General features: G+C 38.2%; 1 protein-coding gene across 2 annotated transcripts in view; it reads left to right on the forward strand.

Moving 5' to 3' along the window:
- KIF13B (kinesin family member 13B) overlaps nt 1–21,511 on the forward strand; it is a 198,080-nt gene that overhangs the window by 126,483 nt on the left and 50,086 nt on the right. For both annotated transcript variants that reach the window (XM_059372373.1, XM_059372380.1), the window contains exons 22-33: nt 1,159–1,332; nt 3,137–3,294; nt 4,228–4,360; nt 8,979–9,125; nt 9,766–9,795; nt 11,358–11,457; nt 12,021–12,147; nt 13,106–13,161; nt 14,991–15,115; nt 16,358–16,534; nt 19,243–19,335; nt 21,356–21,508. In XM_059372373.1, the coding sequence (XP_059228356.1) occupies nt 1,159–1,332; nt 3,137–3,294; nt 4,228–4,360; nt 8,979–9,125; nt 9,766–9,795; nt 11,358–11,457; nt 12,021–12,147; nt 13,106–13,161; nt 14,991–15,115; nt 16,358–16,534; nt 19,243–19,335; nt 21,356–21,508 (1,473 nt within the window). The remainder of the gene's footprint in view (nt 1–1,158; nt 1,333–3,136; nt 3,295–4,227; nt 4,361–8,978; nt 9,126–9,765; nt 9,796–11,357; nt 11,458–12,020; nt 12,148–13,105; nt 13,162–14,990; nt 15,116–16,357; nt 16,535–19,242; nt 19,336–21,355; nt 21,509–21,511) is intronic.

Below are 21,511 nucleotides of genomic sequence, written 5' to 3' on the forward strand. Positions count from 1 at the left end.
TTCCTGAAACATTAAGACAATTAATTGTATTTGTGATTGTATTTGCTGAACTGTCATCAACTTTGGTCACACATTCAATTTTATTTTTTGATAAATTTATTTACTGGAGGCACAGCATATTATGCAATGTGCAGGAAATGATCAAGTGAAGAACATAATAAATGATCAATGCTCAGTCATATGAAAGTCAGCCCATAATCAATTAAAAAGTCAATTTAGTTTTGGTTCATTAATTTTAGAGTTTAGTTTCCTTCATAGTTGGGAGTTTGGGAACATCACAACTTACCACAAAAATTGGAGCTTAAAAATCAAGCTGACACTACCTGCCAAAAGCAATATTTAGAATTTTTGACTGCTTTAAAATCCATTATGGGCATTTATTCCTGGCACATTTGGGTCTGATTAGACATGTATTTCTAATTACATGTTGTTATCACAAAACCTTACACTCCTGCAGTCCAGGGCACATTTCCTTTGATTCATCTCCCCTAAATTTGCATGGAGAAGGCCCTCCGTAAGAATTGGTACAGAGGTGGTCAGCATTCACCGTCTTTAATCCCCTTCCCTTCATCCCTCCTGATCTTCAGAGTATATCTGGATGCCTTTAAAATTTAACAAAAAATCCTCTAGTAGCATATAACTTTCTACTTAGAATCTTATTCTTTTCTAGCCTTCAGAATATCAAATAAATGGTTTTCTGCTCTTTACTGAATATTCCCTTTTGGCACATATGCTGATTTCATTCTTCATTCATCAGTCTTAGCAATCTTATGTTTTTGAGATATATCCATAGTTAGCCAAATTCATATCATTGATTGGTATTGATGGTTGAGAACTTCCCTTTTCTGAGTTTATTATTATTATTATTATTATTATTATTATTATTATATGATGATGATGTTATAAGAAACTAGATTTGGCCTGTAAATGTTTGAAAACATCCAAGTTTATAGTCAAGGTCATTTTACCCTCTGTCAATGTCTCACTAAATATGACAGTTGTTGTCACCATTTCCCAGATGAAGAAATACAGCCCCAAAGTGAAGGGGATTTGGTCAACAAAAATCAGTAGTGACACAGTCAAGACTGGGACCCATTATCTGACTCAAGATACTTGTACCTTTTCTGAGTTAAAAACAGAGCCTTCCCTTTCCTTCAGGTTAAAATACTCCAAGCCACTGGGTTGCCACAGCATCTGTCCCACTTTGTGTTCTGTAAGTACAACTTTTGGGATCAACAGGAGCCAGTAATTGTTGCACCTGAAGTTGATACCTCTTCCTCCTCTCCTGTCAGCAAGGAGCCTCAGTGCATGGTTGTCTTTGATCATTGCAATGTAAGTTTGTTTTCCAGACTGGGCCAGCATTTGATTACTTAGGTAAAAACAAATTGTAAATTGAGCATTATTTTGTTACTAATTTGATATCAATATATATCTTGTATCAGAGTTTCTTAGAGTGTAGTTGGAGTCAGAAACCGAAATGTCATCAATACATTAAATACCTTAAATTAACACAGTGTTATATGTCAGTTATATCTCGGTAAAGCTGGGTGACAGATGCTAAAGTGTCAGTGCTTTTAACTCTTCCTCCACAGTCAAAATTTACTTTTGTGTGAATATGGATACAGCTGACCCTTGCCCAACACAGGTTGTAAATGTGTTTCCTCTTCCTTTTGGTTTTCTTTTTTAAATTTTTAATGGTTTACTTACTTTTAATTAATTAATTTTGGGGTGGGGAGGGGCAGAGGAAGAGAGAGAGAATCAAGCAGGGTCCATGCAGAGTGTGGAGCCTTATGTGGGGTTCAGACTCATGACCCTGAGATCATGACCTGAGCCAAAATCAAGGGTTGGATGCTTAACTTACTGAGCCACCCAGGCACACCCCCCTCCCCCGCTTTTAGTTTTCTTAATAACATTTTCTTTTCCCTAGCTTACTTTATTATAAGAATGTGGTATACAATATACATAACATACAAAATACATGTTAATCAACTGTTTATGTTATTGGGAAGGCTTTCTGGTCAAAAGTAGGCTATTAGTAATTACATTTTGGGGGAGTCATAAGTATTGTGTGGATTTTTGACTGCACAGGGGTTTGGTGCCTGTTATTCCAACATTGTTTAAGGGTCAACTCTATATACCCTTCTCAAAGGAACCCATGTTTTGTATTAGACTACTGGAGAAATTGTCATCTAAAAAGTTTAAGAAACTGGTATTTAGAGAAAGTGAAGATAGAAAAGAGACAAGAATGAACTTTATCGAATACCTAATGCTCTGCTAAGCACTTTATGATATTCTTTCATTTGATCTTTATCACGGTTGTATGTGATAATGCTATTTTTTTGTTTCAGCAGAAGCATCTGGTACAGAGGAATCAATTAACCCATGGCTAGTCAGACTCTTGATTGTTTTTTTTTCCTTAACTGTACCACAATTAATCCATCTCATTGTTTTCAAGGGAGTGGTCTCTTTCTAATCTATTTAAAACATAGAAATACCTTTAGTGTGTTAAAGATTGAGAGAGAGTGATAGTGAAAGAGAAATATAGGTTCTATGACTTTTTACAATAAACTGTTTTAGAGCTTAGTAATTACTGTAAAATGCTATCATATATATCTTGTAAAGATGGGCAGATTGGGAGAATTTTTAAAAATTAGGTGATTTTATTTGCACTGATGATCATTATTTATTTCCTTACTCTCCTGTTATTAGAGATAAAATTAACTTCCTAAAAGCTAGGAAAAATTGTTACCGTAACGCATCTATTGTTACCATACTGCATCTAATAACTTTTATATCAAGACATTGTAGATCATTGTTGAAATTCTTAATATTATTATAAGTACTTTAAAAATAGCTTCCTAAATTTTGCTAAGAAAACAGAATATAATGCTGGTCCTTCAAAATAGATTTTCAAGGTGAAAAATATTTTTAAAAATCAGATTTATAATTATGTTTGAAGTCAAGAACGTTAGACCATCTGAGCATTCATTATGCACATTAGATGACAGTTATGTTCTATAACCAAAACATTTTTTTTTTCATTTCTTTTCTCCATGAAGTGGGTGTATGGCAGTGGATATAAGTGATCATAAGGTTACCAGAAAGTACTTCCTCCTCTGTAATTATTTTCTTTCAGGAGTTTTCTGTTAACATTACTGAAGACTTCATTGAACATCTTTCAGAAGGGGCATTGGCAATTGAAGTATATGGCCATAAGATGAATGATCCTCGGAAAAACCCAGCCCTGTGGGATTTGGGGATTATCCAAGCAAAAACACGCAGTCTTCGAGACAGGTGAATTTTGGATATCCTTCTGATTCCATTTATAATTTTGAAGACTTGCTAGAGATTAATACTGCCATTTATAAGGATAGCTTTTTCCTGAGCATTACCAGTATTCCAGGGATAGATGCTATTGTTTCCAGGGTATTTATAGCACATTTAAACTTCCTTACAGGAGTGAACTTTGAAGAGTGACGGAAGAGATATTAAATGTGGAGTTAGTTAAGAATAAAGAGTGAATGAATTTTTGGAGAATAGTTGCTTATTCTGAATTACTTTTAGTTAATCAACTGTAGGGAGATATACTCTAGAATCAGGTTTTACTTATGTTGTCTTTAGTGCAGTGTTCTTTCGAAATGCCATCAGTCATGGAAGGAGGCAGGTATTTGTACCAGGATTTTTAAAAGAATGTTAAAATGGAATGGCTGAAAGGGGATATTTGTGCTTTCCATCTTATCATAAAAGAGATCCAGATTTTCTTTTTTTCTTGTTTTGGGTTTAGAATGTTTCAGCAAATCCTTAACTAGAATTGAGGTTTTTTTCCTTGATTCTGTTATTAATCTGAGCAAAGATTCTTTTCAAGTTACTAAATTGAGCATATATATCACTACCTTTATTTGTGTGAAGATAATCATTGTATTTTCTTCTGGACCTCTGATTACCATATTTAGATTTTTGAGTAACCACTTTGAAATAGATTTGTAATTATACCTTTTTGAACAAACTGAAGGAACCATTTCTAGTTCTGATGTTAAATTTGTTTAATTTTGGTTTAATTATATTTGGTAGTATATATTTGTATATTACTCATTGAACTACAGGTCATTCTACTGAATTATTCTGTTTGGAGGTCATTATCATTGTTAGTTTCCATGTGAAGGATCCTAAGCTGCCTGTATTGAAATAGAAATGTGTGATTTTCCAAGAACTTTAACTGTTTCCTAGATGGAGTGAAGTTACCAGAAAAGTGGAGTTCTGGGTCCAAATCTTGGAACAAAATGAGAATGGCGAATACTGCCCCGTAGAAGTAATTTCTGCAAAGGATGTGCCAACAGGAGGAATCTTTCAACTCCGGCAGGTAACAGAATTGTTAAAGTTATCATTCTGAATGATAATACTCAATTCTTTGGCACTGTAAAGCTTAATACTGGATTCCTGTTAGCAGAAATATCTGATTGGTGATAATGAAATCTAGACTCTCCAAGTCCATCCTTTTATTAAAATTGTCTCCTATTACATATCTATTTCCTTTCATTTAAAAAAATATGCTAATTATAGGGGCACCTGGGTGGGTAGCTCAGTGGACTGAGCCTCTGCCTTTGGCTCAGGTCATGATCTCAGGTCTTGGGATCAAGCCCCTCATCGGGCTCTCTGCTCAGCGGAGAGCCTGCTTCCCCCCCTCTCTCTGCCTACTTGTGATCTCTGTCAAATAAATAAATAAAATCTTTTAAAAACAATTGTTAATTATAATATTTTAAAACCAGCTTCTCAACTTTGAGTAAGCAAAAAGATAAACTTTAAATAATGACTTAGAATTGAATTGCAGGAGACAATAGAAATGTATGATGCAGTGTTACATTAGAATATTTATGAACATAAGGAGTAGCAGTGTGACATGGCAGAAAGAACGAGCACTTCACAGGCTAGTAACGTGCTAGGGTTCAGTTCTGGTCTCCCACCGTGTAGCCCTAAATCTGTGAGCAAGTTCTGTAACCTCTCAGAACCTTCTCTTAGGTATAAAGTGGAAGTGTGATGATAATACCGACTTTGTAGGACTAGTATGAGGTTTAGAGATACTGTATGTGAAGCACAGTACTTGGTACTTGGAAGGTGAAAGGGTTCTTTTCCTCCCAACACCAGCCATTTGTCTGATTCTCTGCAGGCACCAATGGGGTGTCCCACAATGCAGTTCGGTTTTGTGTCAGATGCCACAGGTTTAAGGGCTCAGACTTAAGCACAAGATTGCCCTCACTGCAGATGCCAGTTGCAAGTATCTGGTCCTCAGTTCTATTCAACGTGGCTACAAAGTCAGGGGTTTGCCCAGCTCTCCTCCCCTTGACTTACTGTTTCTAGTCTTTTTAAATAAAGGATACTACTCAGGAATATCCCAATGGAAGAGATGCTTGGGACAAAGTCTGGGAAGAGGTATAAGGAGCGTTCATGTCCTCTCAGGGTGTGCCACCCTTGCACCATCTTGATTTGTCCCCAGCCAGGAAGCTCACTGAACCTCATTGTTTGTAGGCTTTTATGGATGTTCATTATGCAGGCATAAAGCTTGGCCATGGGTGATTAACTTATCTCCATACCTTCTCTGCTCTGCACAGAGGTTTGGGGGGGTGCTGACAGTTACAAACTTCCAGTGAAGGCTTGTTTTTGTTTGTTTGTTTGGTTGGTTTTTGCTACCAGCCCCCTTCCTAAAGCTACCTGGGGGCCTACCAAGAACTGCCAGATTTAAAGTTGCATCATTAAAAGATACACTTATAATCATTATCGCTCAGGAAGTTCTGAGAGATTCAGGAGCTCTCTGCCAGGACCTGAGGACAAAGACCAAAGATCTTTCTGTGATACTGCAGGAGGTATTAAATAAATGCAGCTAAGTAGATATGAATGCCTGCCAGGAATCAGTGTAGCAGAGAAATAGGTAGGAATTGTCACTTAACCGCAAGTGGATTATAATCTGTAAAGCGTTTCTGCTTCCAGCTAAAGAGAAAATATCTTAGTAGAATTTACATGGGAGATTTGGAAATACTCTTTTTTTTTTTTTTAAAGATTTTATTTATTTATTTGACAGAGAGAGATCACAAGTAGGCAGAGAGGCAGGCAGAGAGAGAGAGAGGGAAGCAGGCTCCCTGCTGAGCAGAGAGCCTGATGTGGGGCTCGATCCCAGGACCCTGAGATCATGACCTGACCCGAAGGCAGCAGCTTAACCCACTGAGCCACCCAGGAGCCTGGAAATACTCTTTTTTACTGTACATTACATCAATTCAAAATTTAATGATAATTTCTATACTTTAGAACAATGGAAAGATATTAGAATAGCTCTTGAAAATGAATGTTGAAATCATTCAAAGCAGAATATGAGAAAAGGTTAAAGGAAAAAGAAAGTTTACTTAAATGTTTAAGTTCTGAATGTTTCAGAAGGGGAAAGCTGATCAGCATTTGTTCTATGACCCCAGCAAGTGGGTTTTAGCAAATTCATTCATGTATGGGCAAAGAACTGAAAGGAAAAGAAAATTAGTTTAAACTATGGCATCAGATATATACATAAAATGGGATTCTTAAGGGTGTGAAGAACATCTTTTTCTGAACATCTGTTAAAGCTATATATATTTCTTTTTTGGATGCCTCAGAAATTTGTTCCCTGGAAGGCAAGACCAGATAATTCTCTATGGTTTAGTATAAATAGAATATATAAGTATTTGTCCTATTTCTGACAACCTTTACTAAAAAGTGTTCAAAGATGACTTGAGTTCATCAGGAAAGGTTCTTTTTTTTGAAGGGTGTTGGTCTTGATGTGGATGCTGAATCAGTAGTGCAAAGGCTTTTTTTCATACATAAACAGCAAGAATAAAGACACAATGGTTGGAATTAGGTAAATTTGGGGAGAAAGTAACATGTAGGAAGACCTGGAAAGCAGTAAAAGAGGAGGTTATAGAAGCACATGTGGCTTGTTGATAGAAGGACTTGGATGGTAGGCTCATTTGAATTAAAATATTTCAAAACTAGAACCTACTGTTCTTGAACAGTAAAACAGCAGAGGAGAACTTACTACGTACGCCATATGAAATTGCCTGTTTTGTAGTTTAAAAATGCTCAAATATTAGCAGTTACAGGAAGTTCAACCTATGAGTTTAAGTATACTGTTCAAAAACTTTTCGGTACGCCTGGGTGGCTCAGTTGGTTGGACGACTGCCTTCGGCTCAGGTCATGATCCTGGAGTCCCCGGGATCAAGTCCCGCATTGGACTCCCAGCTCCATGGGGGGTCTGCTTCTCTCTCTGACCTTCTCCTCGTTCATTCTCTCTCTCAAGTCAATAAATAAAATCTTTAAAAAAAAATTAAATAAAAACTTTTCTGTGGGACAGTAGCTGTTCTGGATCTTTCCCTCCTTTTTCTTTCTGTGCCAACCTTGAACCCTCCCCCTACAGTGCCTCGGACTCACCCTCCCAGTGTGGCCCCCCACACAGAGTAGGTTACTTTTTGTTTCAAACAAAATAAACAAACAAAACTGTAGCTAATTGAAATGACTGAACTATTTTAAAATTAAAATGTTTTCTGAGGTACTCTTTCCACAAGATACCTGACACATAATCCTTGGAAAATACTAAATCAAAAACATCTGTAACCCATCTCTTCAAATCTAGTCTTCTGATTAATCATTGCCTAAATTGATTTCCCTGATAACATGAAGCTCTTGGGAATTAAAATCTGATGGAAGAGGGGAAGAGCAACTGACTTAAAGTTAAACATGCAGATTCCATTGTTCAAATTCTGTTTTACATCCCTGAAATTCATAAACTGACTTTGAGGTCGGTATTTTGGGAATATGGAGGATCTTCTTGTAAAATACTACTTCATTATAAACATAGAGGTTTACATTGTGTTTATTATGAAAGTTTATGTAAGACGGAACAGCTTCTCTCTGCTCAATTTTTCATTTTGCAGCCAGGTTTTAAATTATTTGGGATTAGAGTGGTTAATCCAGGGTAGTGGTCATCATTCTTATTTCTGACAGCTTATTTTTAAAAGTAGATCATACTATATTATTGGGTTTGGTAATCTCTCTTTTTTTTTTAAGGTCTGGTTAACATTGTTTACCATATGCTTTTTTTTTTTTTTTTTTGAGGAGAGGAAAAGAGAGAATCTTAAAGCAGGCTCCATAGCCAGTATTGAGCCCCATGCAGGACTTAATCTCATGACCCAGAGATCATGAGATCAAGAATTGGACGCTTAACCAACTGAGCCACCCAGATGCCCCAATCATACTTTTTAACTTAATATATCACATATTTTTTCTTCCAGCAATATTTTAATGACTAATATTTTATTATATACACACAGTTTGAATAGTTTTAATATTATATATTTATTTGTGTCTGGTTTTTTGTTATTCTTAACATATATTGCTTTAAGAGTCCTTATACAATATATGATTATTTACTGAGAACAGATTCCTAGAAAGTTGAATTTCTGGTCAAGGGATCCTTATATTTTTAAGGCAGATTGCCTTGCAGAAAGCTTTACCAGTTTATATTCCCAGCAACAATGTATGTAATTGCCTGATTTATAAACTATGGGCACTATCAGAAATTACCTTTTTAAAAGATAATTGCTAGTTTAGTAAGTGAAAATAAAGATGTATTGTGCTTATTTTAATTTGTATTTTTTATAAGTGAGTTTAACAGTTTTTATTGTCCTTTTCTTTTTTGCATTTCCTTTGTTAGAATGTTTTCTCTTAATGTTTCTTTTTATTGAAAAAGTATGCAAGCCATAAATATTCCGTGTCTTTCTATTTGCTGAAAAGGTAAATTATTTTTCCTGATTACTTTTTCAGTTGGTAGGTTACTGCTTAGTTTTTAATATATGGTGAAACTGTCTTCAGAGTTAAATGCTTTCTCAATATCAGCCTGTAGGGGTCTCTCTAAACCAAATTTTTAGAAATTAAACTGATTTTTAAGCAAAATATCTGTGATACAGGGACAGTCCCGGCGAGTCCAAGTGGAAGTGAAGTCTGTGCAGGAATCTGGGACTTTACCATTGATGGAAGAATGTATATTGTCTGTTGGCATTGGATGTGTAAAAGTTAGAACACTGAGATCCCCGAAGACTCATGAGATCTTTCATGTAAGTTTCTGTGCCAGTTATGTTCTTGCTGAAAGACCTAACAAGATAAGAGTGTCTTTTGGAACCTGACAGAAAACTGCCTTCTATGAACAATTCTTTCAGTTTTTTCTTTTGTTTTTCTTTGATTTCTTTTTTCTTTTTTCTTTTTTCTTTTTTTTAACTATATTGCATTAGCATGGAATCGCTGCACTTGCACCAGACTGTTGGTTTTGCCCTGGTAAATGGCAGACTGAGGGTTAAGACATTGAAGTCTCTAGAAATTCCTCAGTTGTCTACTAGTGATTAACTTCCCCTATCACCCACCCCCTCTGCAGAAACCCCCTGCTGGCTTGTAAAGACTGTTTGCCAGCAGGTGTTTGATTTCTTCTGGGGAGTGGGACTATAAACCCAGCAGGGAAAGTATTGTACTTGTTCCTGAAAAGGTCAAATGAGTGTTCTTCACTTTCCTGTGAGAAGCTTAAGGTTTGACTCCAACTTCCTGAAAACTATAAAAAATCGAGAATAGGGTGAGCATAGGTGGGAAATAAAATAGTATATTCACTAAATTAGAAAATATAAAGTATGGGAAAAGATTCTGGTTGTTGAGCATAGCCTGACTCCTGGAAACATGATTGTTTTAGTTTACATTTTTTTCTTTTAGGAGGAGGAGGAGGACATGGACAGCTACCAGGTAAGGAAGTACCTGTTTGCCTCATCAAATGTGCTTGATTCCTGTGCTGAATCACGCATTCCTGAGCCTTGTCATACTGTTATTTAATAACTACACAGTTAATTTTGAATCAAATACTGCTTTTTCTCAAATTAAAACAAGTTTCGTAGACTTCAGTGTAGGAAATCATTTGTGACTGTTACCCTTTTCCAAACCTGGAGCTCTGCATCTAAGTTTCCTACAGATCCATTTCTCCAGATCCTTATTCTTGCACTCTCTCTCCTTGAGTGGAGTCACCCACACTTTCCCCTGTAAGAGCTATCTCATAATGAGCCTCAGTCAAACAACACTGGTTAGGTATTTTCCATCTTCTAAACCAGGTCTCCCTTTCCCACTTCCAAGAGTCACACAGGTTTGGTTTTGCCCGCCACCCCTCTTTCTTATCTCCTGCAAGATTTTGTTTATGTCTGTCAAGTTCTATCTTGTTAGGCTTGCTAGTCATTGTTTAGGACTGTCAGAGCTCTTTGGATCCTGATTATGTCATCCAGTGTAGTCACTCTCCTGGTTTTGCATCATTATAATTTGATAAAAATGTCTGCCTTCCTATAAGTGACTGATAAAAATATTGGATCAGATAGGGTTAAATACAGAGTCCTATGGCACAACAATAGAGACTTCTTTTAAGCTGACATTATTCCATTAATCATTGTTCTTTGGATGTGATATTTCAGTCATTTATGATTTCATTCAAGTAGATTCATTGCACATTTCTCTATCTTGTCTACAAGAACGTCATGAGCTATTTGGTTAAGTGCTTTAGTGAAATCCAGATACACACTGTATCCTCAGCATTCCACTGATCTACCCAGTCTTGTTAACTTTATTATGAAAGGAAATGAGGCAATATTGGTATACAGTCGGGTGTTGACTGGTAGAGTTCTTAGTCTGGTGATAACGCCCCCTCTCTGCTCCAAATATCCCCCCACAAGAAACAAGGGAGAGAAGCATTTACATGCTGTTTGTAGAGACTAGTGAAACATGTTGAAGGCTGAAACAAGGTAAGAAGTTTGAGGAATTCCTATGATGGTTCCCACAGATATAGAATTGGAGATTATTGAGTAGTACTTGCGATTTTTTTTTTAAGTTTACTTTTTTTTTTTTTTTTTTTTTTGGTGATATCTACATTCTGTGCAGGGCTCAAACTCATGACCCCGAGGTCAAAAGTCATATGCTCTTCTGATAGCCAGCCAGGTGCCCAAGTATTTCTGATTTTTATCCAGCAGAGGGCCATTGTAGATCTTAGTTACTTGGAGTTCTGCCTCTCGAACCAATAGAAATAAAACTGGTTCTAGATATCAGAGAATGCCCTTTCAGAAGCTGTCTTTTTCCAGTAACAGCAGTGCTTTGATTTTTGGAGTTTCCTGTTCTGAATAATGATTGGAGTCAACTAGTAGTGGTAATAAACAGATTGATATATAATACTTCACATTTTTAAAGCCTTAGAGTAAGGTAGATGGAAGCATTGGTTTCAAATATCTTGTCTTGACATTATATCTGCCATAATTTCCCCGGCTTTCTTCCAGGATCGGGATTTAGAGAGACTGCGTAGAAAATGGCTAAATGCATTAACAAAACGTCAGGAATACTTAGATCAACAACTGCAGAAGCTTGTCAGTAAACATGGTAAGAAAAGCAAGTTGAATATTTCCTCCCCCCTCACACCGAATCTGTGCATAATTAATCTCGCTTGCAGCCATATAAATTAGAAGTAGATGGACACATCAATAATGCGTATAGGAATGTTACTTATTAGTGTCATATCCTTTCAGAACAACGTTTATTTAACTGTAATGATGTCTTTCTGTAAGTTTCCCCATATCCCCAACAAAGAGAAAATAAAGTATGTAAACATTGTTCTTCAAAAATAAATTAAGGAGGATGCTAACGTTCTTGATTTCTTATCCAAAAGCACCTGAATCCTCTAATTCTGGAAGAAATTATTCATGTGCTGGCCCATGGCGGCCTTCCATGAGCCAAAGATGGCCTTTCTGTAAGAGTACACCAGCTCTTTAGCTTATAGTTCATTTCTTACTGTGATTTTTTTAAATACTAATTAGGGAAGTAATAAGTTTTCAGTGAACCCTCATCAACCAGTACCTGAATACAGTCAAATCCTATTGATATGCAGGATGAAAGTGTAAATCAGGTGAGAAGTCTATATTTGATCTCCATTCTTGATGTTCTAGATAAAACAGAGGATGATGCTGACCGTGAAGCCCAACTTCTAGAGATGAGGCTGACTCTGACTGAGGAGCGGAATGCAGTCATGGTCCCCTCTGCTGGCAGTGGCATTCCAGGGGCCCCAGCAGAATGGTATGAATGCTGCCACATGTCTTCAAACATTTCAAAAGATTTTATTTATTTACTTGACAGAGAGAGATCACAAGTAGGCATAGAGGCAGGCAGAGAGAGAGGAGGAAGCAGGTTCCCTGCTGAGCAGAGTGCCCAATGCGGGACTCGATCCCAGGACCCTGAGATCATGACCTGAGCTGAAGGCAGCGGCTTAACCCACTGAGCCACCCAGGTGCCCTCTTCAGACATTTCAGATGCTCACGGAGCCTCCCACTCTCCATATCAGTTTTGCCTCTGTTTCAACTAATGGAAGACTCATCATAGCATAGGGAGAAAGTTTGAATTAAAGGAAGTGTTAAATTATTTTCATGAGTTGGAGTAACTATGGCTTAAAACTGTTTTATTAAATAATATTGTTATTGGCCCAGTAATTAAGAATTCTGAGAATCTAAATCAATATTTAATACCACTGCACTTAGCATTAAAAAAGAAAGTTAATATGTTAATTACTTGGGTCATTCCCTTAAAAGACCATTCGGTCATAATAAAATTGCATCTCCAGGAGTTTTTGGTTTTGTGCTGGCTTAAACTGTACTGTCAGCAAATGTTCTGTGCCACTTTATAGAAATTAAAAATAGTAAATTAAGCCATATGGGGCCCTTAAGTATATAATTTTTTAAGAAAGTAACTTTAAACAAAGAAGCTTCAGTTACAAACAGGTAGCTGTATCTTATAAGACTGAATTCTAGGATCAGAACGTATGATAATTATACACAAGAGCACCAGTGAAAAGAAGCAGCATTTACAGGTAAGTCTTTGGGGCATCTCTGATTTGAAATTATGACAAAAACACGATACCCACAGTTATTATTGGCTTGACCTGTAATAATTCTCAGTGTGGATTAATGCTGTGTCTCGAAGTACATTCTGCTGAGAAAGTCGGCTTTATTTGAGGTGCTATTTGTTTATTATGTTTTAGGACCCCAGTTCCTGGGATGGAAACACACATTCCTGTTATATTCCTTGACTTAAATGGTAAGTTAGGAGATACTTTCTGAAGGCTTACCTCAGACAAATTAGTGTCTGAGTAACACTTAGATTCTAACAAAGTCTGCAGTTAGGCAATTCAGTAAGAATAAGGTTAGGGTCTGTTTTATGTATGCAGAGGGACACTGACACTTGACCAAGAATGAATTATCTGTAAGAGTAATATTTCTGTAGCGGAGGTAGGTATGTTTCATCCCAGGACGTTTGCACATTTCACTGGGTAATCCGTAATAGCTGCGTGTGTGCTTTGTTCTTCTCTTCATGTGAGGTAGCAGTAGCAGGTGTTCCCCTACACTTCAGTGTTGTCTTCTTTATTCTTAGGAAAAGACTTCTCTCTGGAAAGGACTAATAACTAGTGATGCTTATGTAGGATGCTTTCTTTTATCTGGTGTTTTCTTAATCTTAGCTAATAAATTTTTCACTTTTTCTGTGAGTTCGTTTTTGTTGTTGTTGTTGTTGTTGTTGTTTTAAAGATTATTTATCTGTTTATTTGGCAGAGAGAGGGGGAAGCAGACTCCCTAATGAGCAGAGAGCCCAATGCGGGGCTTGGTCCAAGGGCCCTGGGATCATGACCTGAGCCGAAGGCAGAGGCTTAACCCACTGAGCCACCCAGGCACCCCTCTGAATTCTTATGCCCTCATTCGTGCATTGCTTATTTGTGAGAAACTGTCCAATTTTTCTGACTTTTTTCTCCTTCATATAAAATATTTTAGATGTGGCTACATTTTACATTTATTCTGTCCAAGGAAGGAAAATAAAAATGAAAAGGTAGATTAAAGAGCTAAGGATAAGGTAAAAGTCAGCAGTTAAATTCCTAAAACATCTCAGAGAAACTGTGTATTATAATGAACTGTCCTAGATAGGCAAGCTTGGATGTCCTCAGTGGTTTGTTTCCACACAGCTGAAAATGAGTTATAATAACTAAGGTATTTAGCATCTTGTACTACTTGGTTTATTTAGACATATGGAAAATTTTGTGTGCACACAGAGTTAGCAAATAATACTTAAGTCACTTCTGCTGTCAGTCCACCTGAGAGGGTTTCCGTGTTTTGCCACAGCTCTCTAGCCTACCTTGTTGTTCTCTGGCGCCTTGGAGGCTGAAGCTTACTCTGGGGCTTACTGTTAGGTTCCTACATAGTTGAGGGGCTCGTGTGTGCACGTGCTTGTGCACGTGTGTAGGAAGGTAAGAGCGGAAAACAGTAAGCTTATAGAAGACCTGTTTGTATGGACATCCCAAGACATGATCAAGAACTTATGCAGCCTGATGCCCATTCTTGATCCCCATAAACCTACATACTAGAAAGATACTTTGATGGCTACTCACAAGCTTAAGATGGATAGGGGGTTGGGAGGGCCTGACTTAGAACTAAATAACTAAAGGGCCAAGGGGCAACCCTCCCAAGTTTCTGGCTCATGTAGCCAATTGATTCTTTTGTTGAACTTAACGGTCCAATAATTGGAATCACTCTCGCTTCTCATTTCTTCAGTGCACTAAAAGATGGGGAATTTGGGTTGTAATCCTATCATTAACATTTATGGGCTGATCTTGAGTAATCTCTTGGGTATCTTGGCTTCATTTGCCTTCCATGTAAAATAAGGCATAAAGGTAGGAGATTGGTTAAGATAATTTCTTGAGAGTCTGTCCATCTCTAAGAACTGTGAACTGTTTAATGGTTCTCTTCCATGTCATGTGAGATTTTAGGGCCAAAAGCAAATGAAATTTGAGGCAGTAGAATTTTAATACTAAGCACATTGAAATTTAGCTGGTAGGGGTTATCCTTTGAAATGATCTCTGATTTAATGGAACTTGCTTTTAGCTGATGATTTCAGCTCTCAAGATAATCTTGATGACCCAGAAGCTGGTGGATGGGATGCTACCCTAACCGGGGAAGAAGAGGATGAGTTCTTTGAACTGCAGATTGTAAAACAGCATGATGGAGAGGTAAACAAAGCATAAGTAGGGAAAATCATATGAAAAGTAGTTTCTTTAACCTTTTCCATACATCTTTTGAAATAGTCAGCAGTGTAATCATTTTAATGCTTACATTTCTCAAGAAATATAAATGAAAACCTTTTACTGCGACTTCCAGAAAGAGTGGAACCCCTTCCAGAAGAAGTGGATGGTCAAATTAGTTCCCCTTCTGGTAAAGGATCTCTGTTAGTTTTCATAGTTCAGGCCAGCAGTGGTCCCCTCTCTGGGGAAATGCTACTGAAGTACATAGAGGTAAAATACACAGCGTTTGGGATCTCCTTTAATTCTTTAGTAAAGACTTTTTAAGAAGAGGGAAAAAAGAGTAGATAAAGGCAGTGTGGCAAAATCTTGATAATGTTTGAATCTGGGTGATGTGTGTACAGTGGGGCCTTACTTTCCAGTTTTGAGTATACTGGGAAAGTAAAAAAATAGTTAAAGCGAGGAAAGCTGATGGGGTGCTCTGGAGGGCACATCATCCCTTAGTGGTATTCCTAAAAGATGGAAAACTTCAATAGTAGGGGGCAAAGCTAGCTGTGATGCGTTCTATACAACAGTGGTCCTATGGTGTCATGGGTGACAAAGAAGGGCTGGGGAACCATTCCAGATCAAAGTAGACTAAAGAGACATGACAGCTAAGTGCAGTTAGTGATCCTGGATTGGAACAGTTGAAAGATTTGATTATGGACTGTATTATATCATAGTATTGTGTTGATGTTAAATTTCCTGAATTGTCCTATAGTTAAGTTAGAGGATGTTCTCACTGTTAGAAGACACTTGTTAATCTATTTAGGCAGGTAGAGTAACAAGTCTGGAACTGACTCACAAGTGGTTCAGCAAAAAATAATCCTGCATGTGTATGAGTTGTAAGAAAGAGAAAGGAGAAGTGGCAAAATATTAATAGCTGATGATTATAGATGGAAGATAACACAGGAGTTCATTGTCCTGAATTCATATCTTTCCTTTATGTTTGAGCATTTTGCAAAATAAAAACATTTCTGGAATCCCACCAGCCAAGAATGTTATCCCCCGTACTTCCCAGACTAGAGTGATGGAGGCCACATCCTCACATCCTGGAGTCTTTCAGGCCACTTCTAGTAGATCTTCAGTGGGGACCAGTATGTCCAACTTCAGCCAAGCCAGGATGTTTCCTTGTGAAGTGTTTTGTGTTCAGGAGGAGAGGGCAAACAAAGTATGTTCTTTTGGTCCCTGCAGGTGAGAGCAGAAGCCTCTTGGGACTCTGCCGTGCACAGCTGTCCTCAGCTCAGTAAAGGCACCCCAGCAGATGAGCGCGTGTATCTGATTGTGCGGGTGACAGTCCAGCTCAGCCATCCGGCCGACATGCAGCTGGTATTACGGAAAAGAATTTGTGTCCATGTTCATGGCCGGCAGGTGAGTCATTAATCCCAGTTGAAGAACTGATTTTAATCACAGGTCCAATTAGGGGCAGGGCCAGGAATGATTGCTCTGGCCTCCTGTCCACACAGCCTCTGTGAACCGATTCAGTTTTCTCTTCAACTCAACCCTTGCTGTCGTGTAGTCGGGTCTGCTTCATTCCCGGCCCCTGCTGTTCTGACTTTCTCCTAGATAGTGTTCAGTTATTACAGTGAGTCCTTCTTATTACAGAGTCACAGATGGGTGCCCCAGTGCCCCGTCAAAGCGCAGTTCTAGGTTTTTGACTTTACCTTTGGGTCGCACAATACGTGACAGTTCTCCACAGATTAGTTGTTGGTTGGACTCACCCTCTGCTTTCTGCTTCCTTCTTCCCTCTCAGTCATCTCTGCTAATTTGTGGACTCAAATATTTGGATAGTGTACTCTGTCGAGCTTTTGGATAGCAAGACGAGTAAGAATTAGTCTGCATCTTGAAACCCCCAGTGTCCGTCGGCGTGTATAGCTGAATAAATAGACGGCGCCTCTGTTGGCTTAGTGCGGGAAGGCAGGTGTTCCCTGAGTGCGGGAAGACTATGGGCGAAGCCATGGAGAGCTCACACTGAGCAAGTCTGAGAAGCCATCAGAGCCAGGGTGGTAGCATGCTGGCCATTCCTTTACAGACACGGTGCCAGAGGACATACACTGTTCAGTGCAGGGGGTGAGGAAGGACAGGGCAGGGCTGACTGGGACCTCAAGCAGCAGAGTGTGGCAGGCATTGTGACGGGGTGTGCCGCAGAGGTTGGGGCCCTGGCTGTCCACATAGTTGCAGCTGCATTATGAGGGACCTCATGCCGTCTGACTGGGTTTAGTAGACAGCTTCAAGGGAAGAACATAAACTATTTCTGCCATTGGCTTTGCAAATACAGGATTTGGGAGGCTCATTCTAGGGATTCTTTGAACTGTCTGTGCTCACTTTTTTTGAGGCCTTCTCAACACACTGACTAAAACCAGGACAGATGAAAAGACATCTTTTCATTTAAAAGAGCACAGTCACGGTTGACAGAGTCCTAGATGTAATCTCCACCCCTAAAAATTAATCTTTAGTTCTAAATGTCACACTGATATCCATCTTTGAAATGAAGACTGGTGGTAATGCTGTTAAAATTGCAGGTCTTTAGCTTAGCAATCCAGCGTCAATAAAATCCAGGTCATCGGGTGAGCTATAGACGTATATGGTGTGTCCCCTGTTCACTCTTTTCTCCAACTCTCTTTTCTCGGAAGTCTTTAAAGGATAGAAAAAGATGAGTTGCTCTTGAGGAGCATTTTGAAGAGTGATTTGCCATTCCTGAGCTAGAGATTCTGCTTGCCAGGCGATGACCTGGTATGGCACCGGCCCCACCGAATCCTTAACAGAAAGGATGCATCGTGGAGTCACCCAAGCTTCCGCTGGTGGTGGTGTCTTTTTTGTTTGTTTTTAATTTGTTTTTAAGTTTTTATTATAGCGGCAAGAATTTACCTCTGTTTTTCCCCTGGATGAAATGACGGGATATTATCAGATTGATACTGAATGACATGATAGTACTTTAGGACATGCCAGTTTTCTTCCCAGTTTCAGATATTTCAGTCCTAAAAATTGCTTCTTTATGACAAGAATGGGGACTTCCCCTATGACGCTGATATTCCTTATGATGCTCATACATGCAAATCACCTTCAATAGCTCCATACAGAAAGAAAACAAAAGGTAAATTAACAACAGCAACCCCCCTTCCCTACCCGAACCATGGAAAAAAAAAATCTTAGCTGTCCCTGACTGGTGTAATGGGCTGTGGCTCTGCATTGCAAGGCTCATGAAGGGCTGAAATCAGTGGTCTCTTTGCATTCTAAGAGCTACGGTCTTTTAAAAAAGTAACTAAAGAGCACTGAATAGGAAAGAAATTATTATTAAACAGGTTTGTGAAATTATGTACTTCTAAGACCAAGTGGCTTAATTTTTCTATATTCTTTGGGAGTTTTCACATTATTTCCTACTTCCCTTTTGCATGAGGGAAAAGGTTGGGTGTTGGTTTAAAATTCTCTCTTCTTCTTATCTTTATTCACCAATTGTATTCTGCCCTCATCCCCGCTCTCTTCAACCTCTACAGGATGTTCAGTCTTAGCAGCATCTTCAAATGAGTCATCTATGCATTAATTCAACGGTTCAATTCTTAACTGTGCAAAGAGCACAGTCAGCATAAACAATGACCGTGCACTCTTAAATCATTCTTCATAACGATCCTGCTTTGGTCGAGAATTTAATGCCTGAACTTGTCAATATTCATGCTGCAAGATGTCCATCGTACTGGTGAAAAAAAAAGTGTAAGAGTCACCAGTCCTCACTCACATCTTAGGAAGGTCATTTTATTTTATCGAAGTCAACAGTCTTATTTCTGTAGCCTTTAAGTAGACCTGAACCAGATGCCCAGTGTCAGTTTCCAGAGTTTTGGGTTTATATTCTTCATATACTGGATATAGGACCTGCCAAAGGGCAGGGGCCTAGTAAATTGATTTTGTGTGCTGAGACAAAGTTGAAGAGCCTGTATTTTGTGATTTGGGTTTCAGCTTGTTTATATCGGAAATATGCTGTTTCTTTTTGGTTAGGGTGAATGCAGTATCCTTTGAGCTCTTTGTTAATGAAAACTCAGTTTTTGAGGTAGGAAACCATATCTTTCTTTTTTGTTTTTCTCTAGGGTTTTGCTCAGAGTCTCCTAAAAAAGATGTCACATCGAAGTTCTATTCCTGGCTGTGGAGTGACTTTTGAAATTGTCTCCAATATTCCAGAGGTGAAGGATCATATGAAGTTTGAGTTTACTAAAAATAAACATGTAAAAAGAGCTAACTCCTTGAAAGTCACCTACTAAGAAATAAATAGTCAATGAAGTTGTGTATTTGGGTAAACACTATAGATTTGTAGAAGAAATTTCCTAATCTTAATGTGATTCATTGTAAAATATATTTGTGGCTTAAAGGTTCTGGTTTTAGTATTTTGTTAAAGGAGTTCCTTTTAAAAAGCAAATCAACACTCCTAGAAGACATAAGGTAACAATATTGTCCCCCTCAAAGGGACGTAACATAGCATGTCCCTGAAAACAGAGATTCAGGCTTGCGTTTTGGAATCACACAGAAATCTTATTTTTGTCACCTATTAGTGAGGTGAACTTTGTAAGTTACTTGGAGCCTCAATTTTTTTCATTTATTAGATTAGGTTAGTGATAGCTTCTATATAGGGTTGTTTTTAAGGATTAAATGAGATGATATATATATATATATATAAGTTGTTGTGCACACACTGAGCAGTTGATTGTAATTCCCATTATTATAGTTTCTATTATTTTCTTCTTGTTACTTCTCTTTCTAAACTGAGAAAGTCATAGGAATCAAGCATATGGAGTTTATAATACCGCCCCCCGCCATGGAAGCTTGATGCATGATGTAGTTCATATATGTGCTTCCTAATATTTAATCCCAGATTTCTTCATCCAGTCTGTGGCACAGCTGGTAATGGGGTAGGGGAAGGGAGGCTTCTAAAAAAAAGGACCGTGGAAAAGAGTAGAGCAGTTTCTTCTGTGACACTCACCGCCTGAAATCAAAGAGTGAGCGTGGAGATGCACATTGTACTTTGGCAAAAAATGCAAGATTAGGACTTGGTCTCTTGACTCCTGATCTTGCCTTTTTTTTGCCAATTAGTGGCTTTCCTTTTTCCTCATCTATAAAATGAGGATGATTGCTTCTTTTCAGGGTTATTAAAAGGCCCAAATGAATCACTATACGGGGTAGAAGTTTTGTGAACTTAAGCCACCTTCCAGATTCTTCCATATTTTATCTGTAATAAAAGCTCGCTTAAATTTTTAAAAATAATTTTGATGTTAGAATGTGTCTTATAAATGATATCTTAAAGTTAATTGGCAGAGTTTTTTTTTCTCCTTAGTGGTATATAAAATATTTTTTTTTCCTTGAAGTTGATGGCATCTTAAGATGCAGTGGCATATGGCTATATATTTTGTAGTTTGTGACATTATTATAACAAATTCACAAGTAAATAAAGTATCAGATTTTCTCTGAGAAGAGTAATTTGTTATGAGCCAAGCTAGCCTGACATGATTAAATGCACTAACAGCCCTCCCTGACTTGTGAGCGTCCCATTGATATGCATGGGGCACCCACATGAGAGGAGCAGGGCTGGGCTCTGGGGGAAAGCACAGTGAGTGAGAATTTACCCAGATACTTTTCTTCTTGGTGGGAGCTACACTGCCTGTAGCCTGTGTTGAGGATTGAGGATTAAAACCAATTTTAGAAGCTGCCACATGTTGAACATGTAGTCCATGGTTGGCTGCTGAGTGAAAGGGTTGAAAGCCGCCCTACTTTCATTCTTACTCTCTTGTGTCTGCCTCCTGCTAGCACTGTTTGGACCCCAGCTTCTCATTCCTGTCTCTTGCCTCAGTGATTTATTTCTGAAGTATTGTGGTGGTTGGTTGTATTTCCAGCTATTTCCACCAAATCCTTTCTAACCAATAACATTTTCGTTTGCAGTAGGAAAAAAGCAGAGGACAGTTTTATTAAGAATGTGCTATGTTTCAGTGCCATTGGGTTTAACCTTGCAAGTTAATCTGATCACCATTTATACCACGATTTCTCTGGGAAAATGCATTTTGAGTTCCAAAAGCTGGCGTTAAAATGGAATTTTGGAATACATCCCATTTGTTAGCTCAGTACTCTCTGTGTGTATGTTTGTATAGATTAAGAAGCTTTTATGTTTTCTTCTATAGAGTACTTAATTTTAATACACAACTTTCTGTTCTCCAGGATGCCCAGGGAGTAGAGGAACGAGAAACATTAGCAAGAATGGCAGCTAATGTTGAAAACACAGCTTCTGCTGACTCAGAGGCTTATATTGAAAAATACCTCAGAAGTGTGCTGGCTGTGGAGAACCTTCTCACTTTAGATCGTCTCCGCCAGGTT

The sequence above is a fragment of the Mustela nigripes genome, chromosome 1, assembly GCF_022355385.1.
Source record: "Mustela nigripes isolate SB6536 chromosome 1, MUSNIG.SB6536, whole genome shotgun sequence".
In the NCBI taxonomy this organism is placed as follows: Eukaryota; Metazoa; Chordata; class Mammalia; order Carnivora; family Mustelidae; genus Mustela; species Mustela nigripes.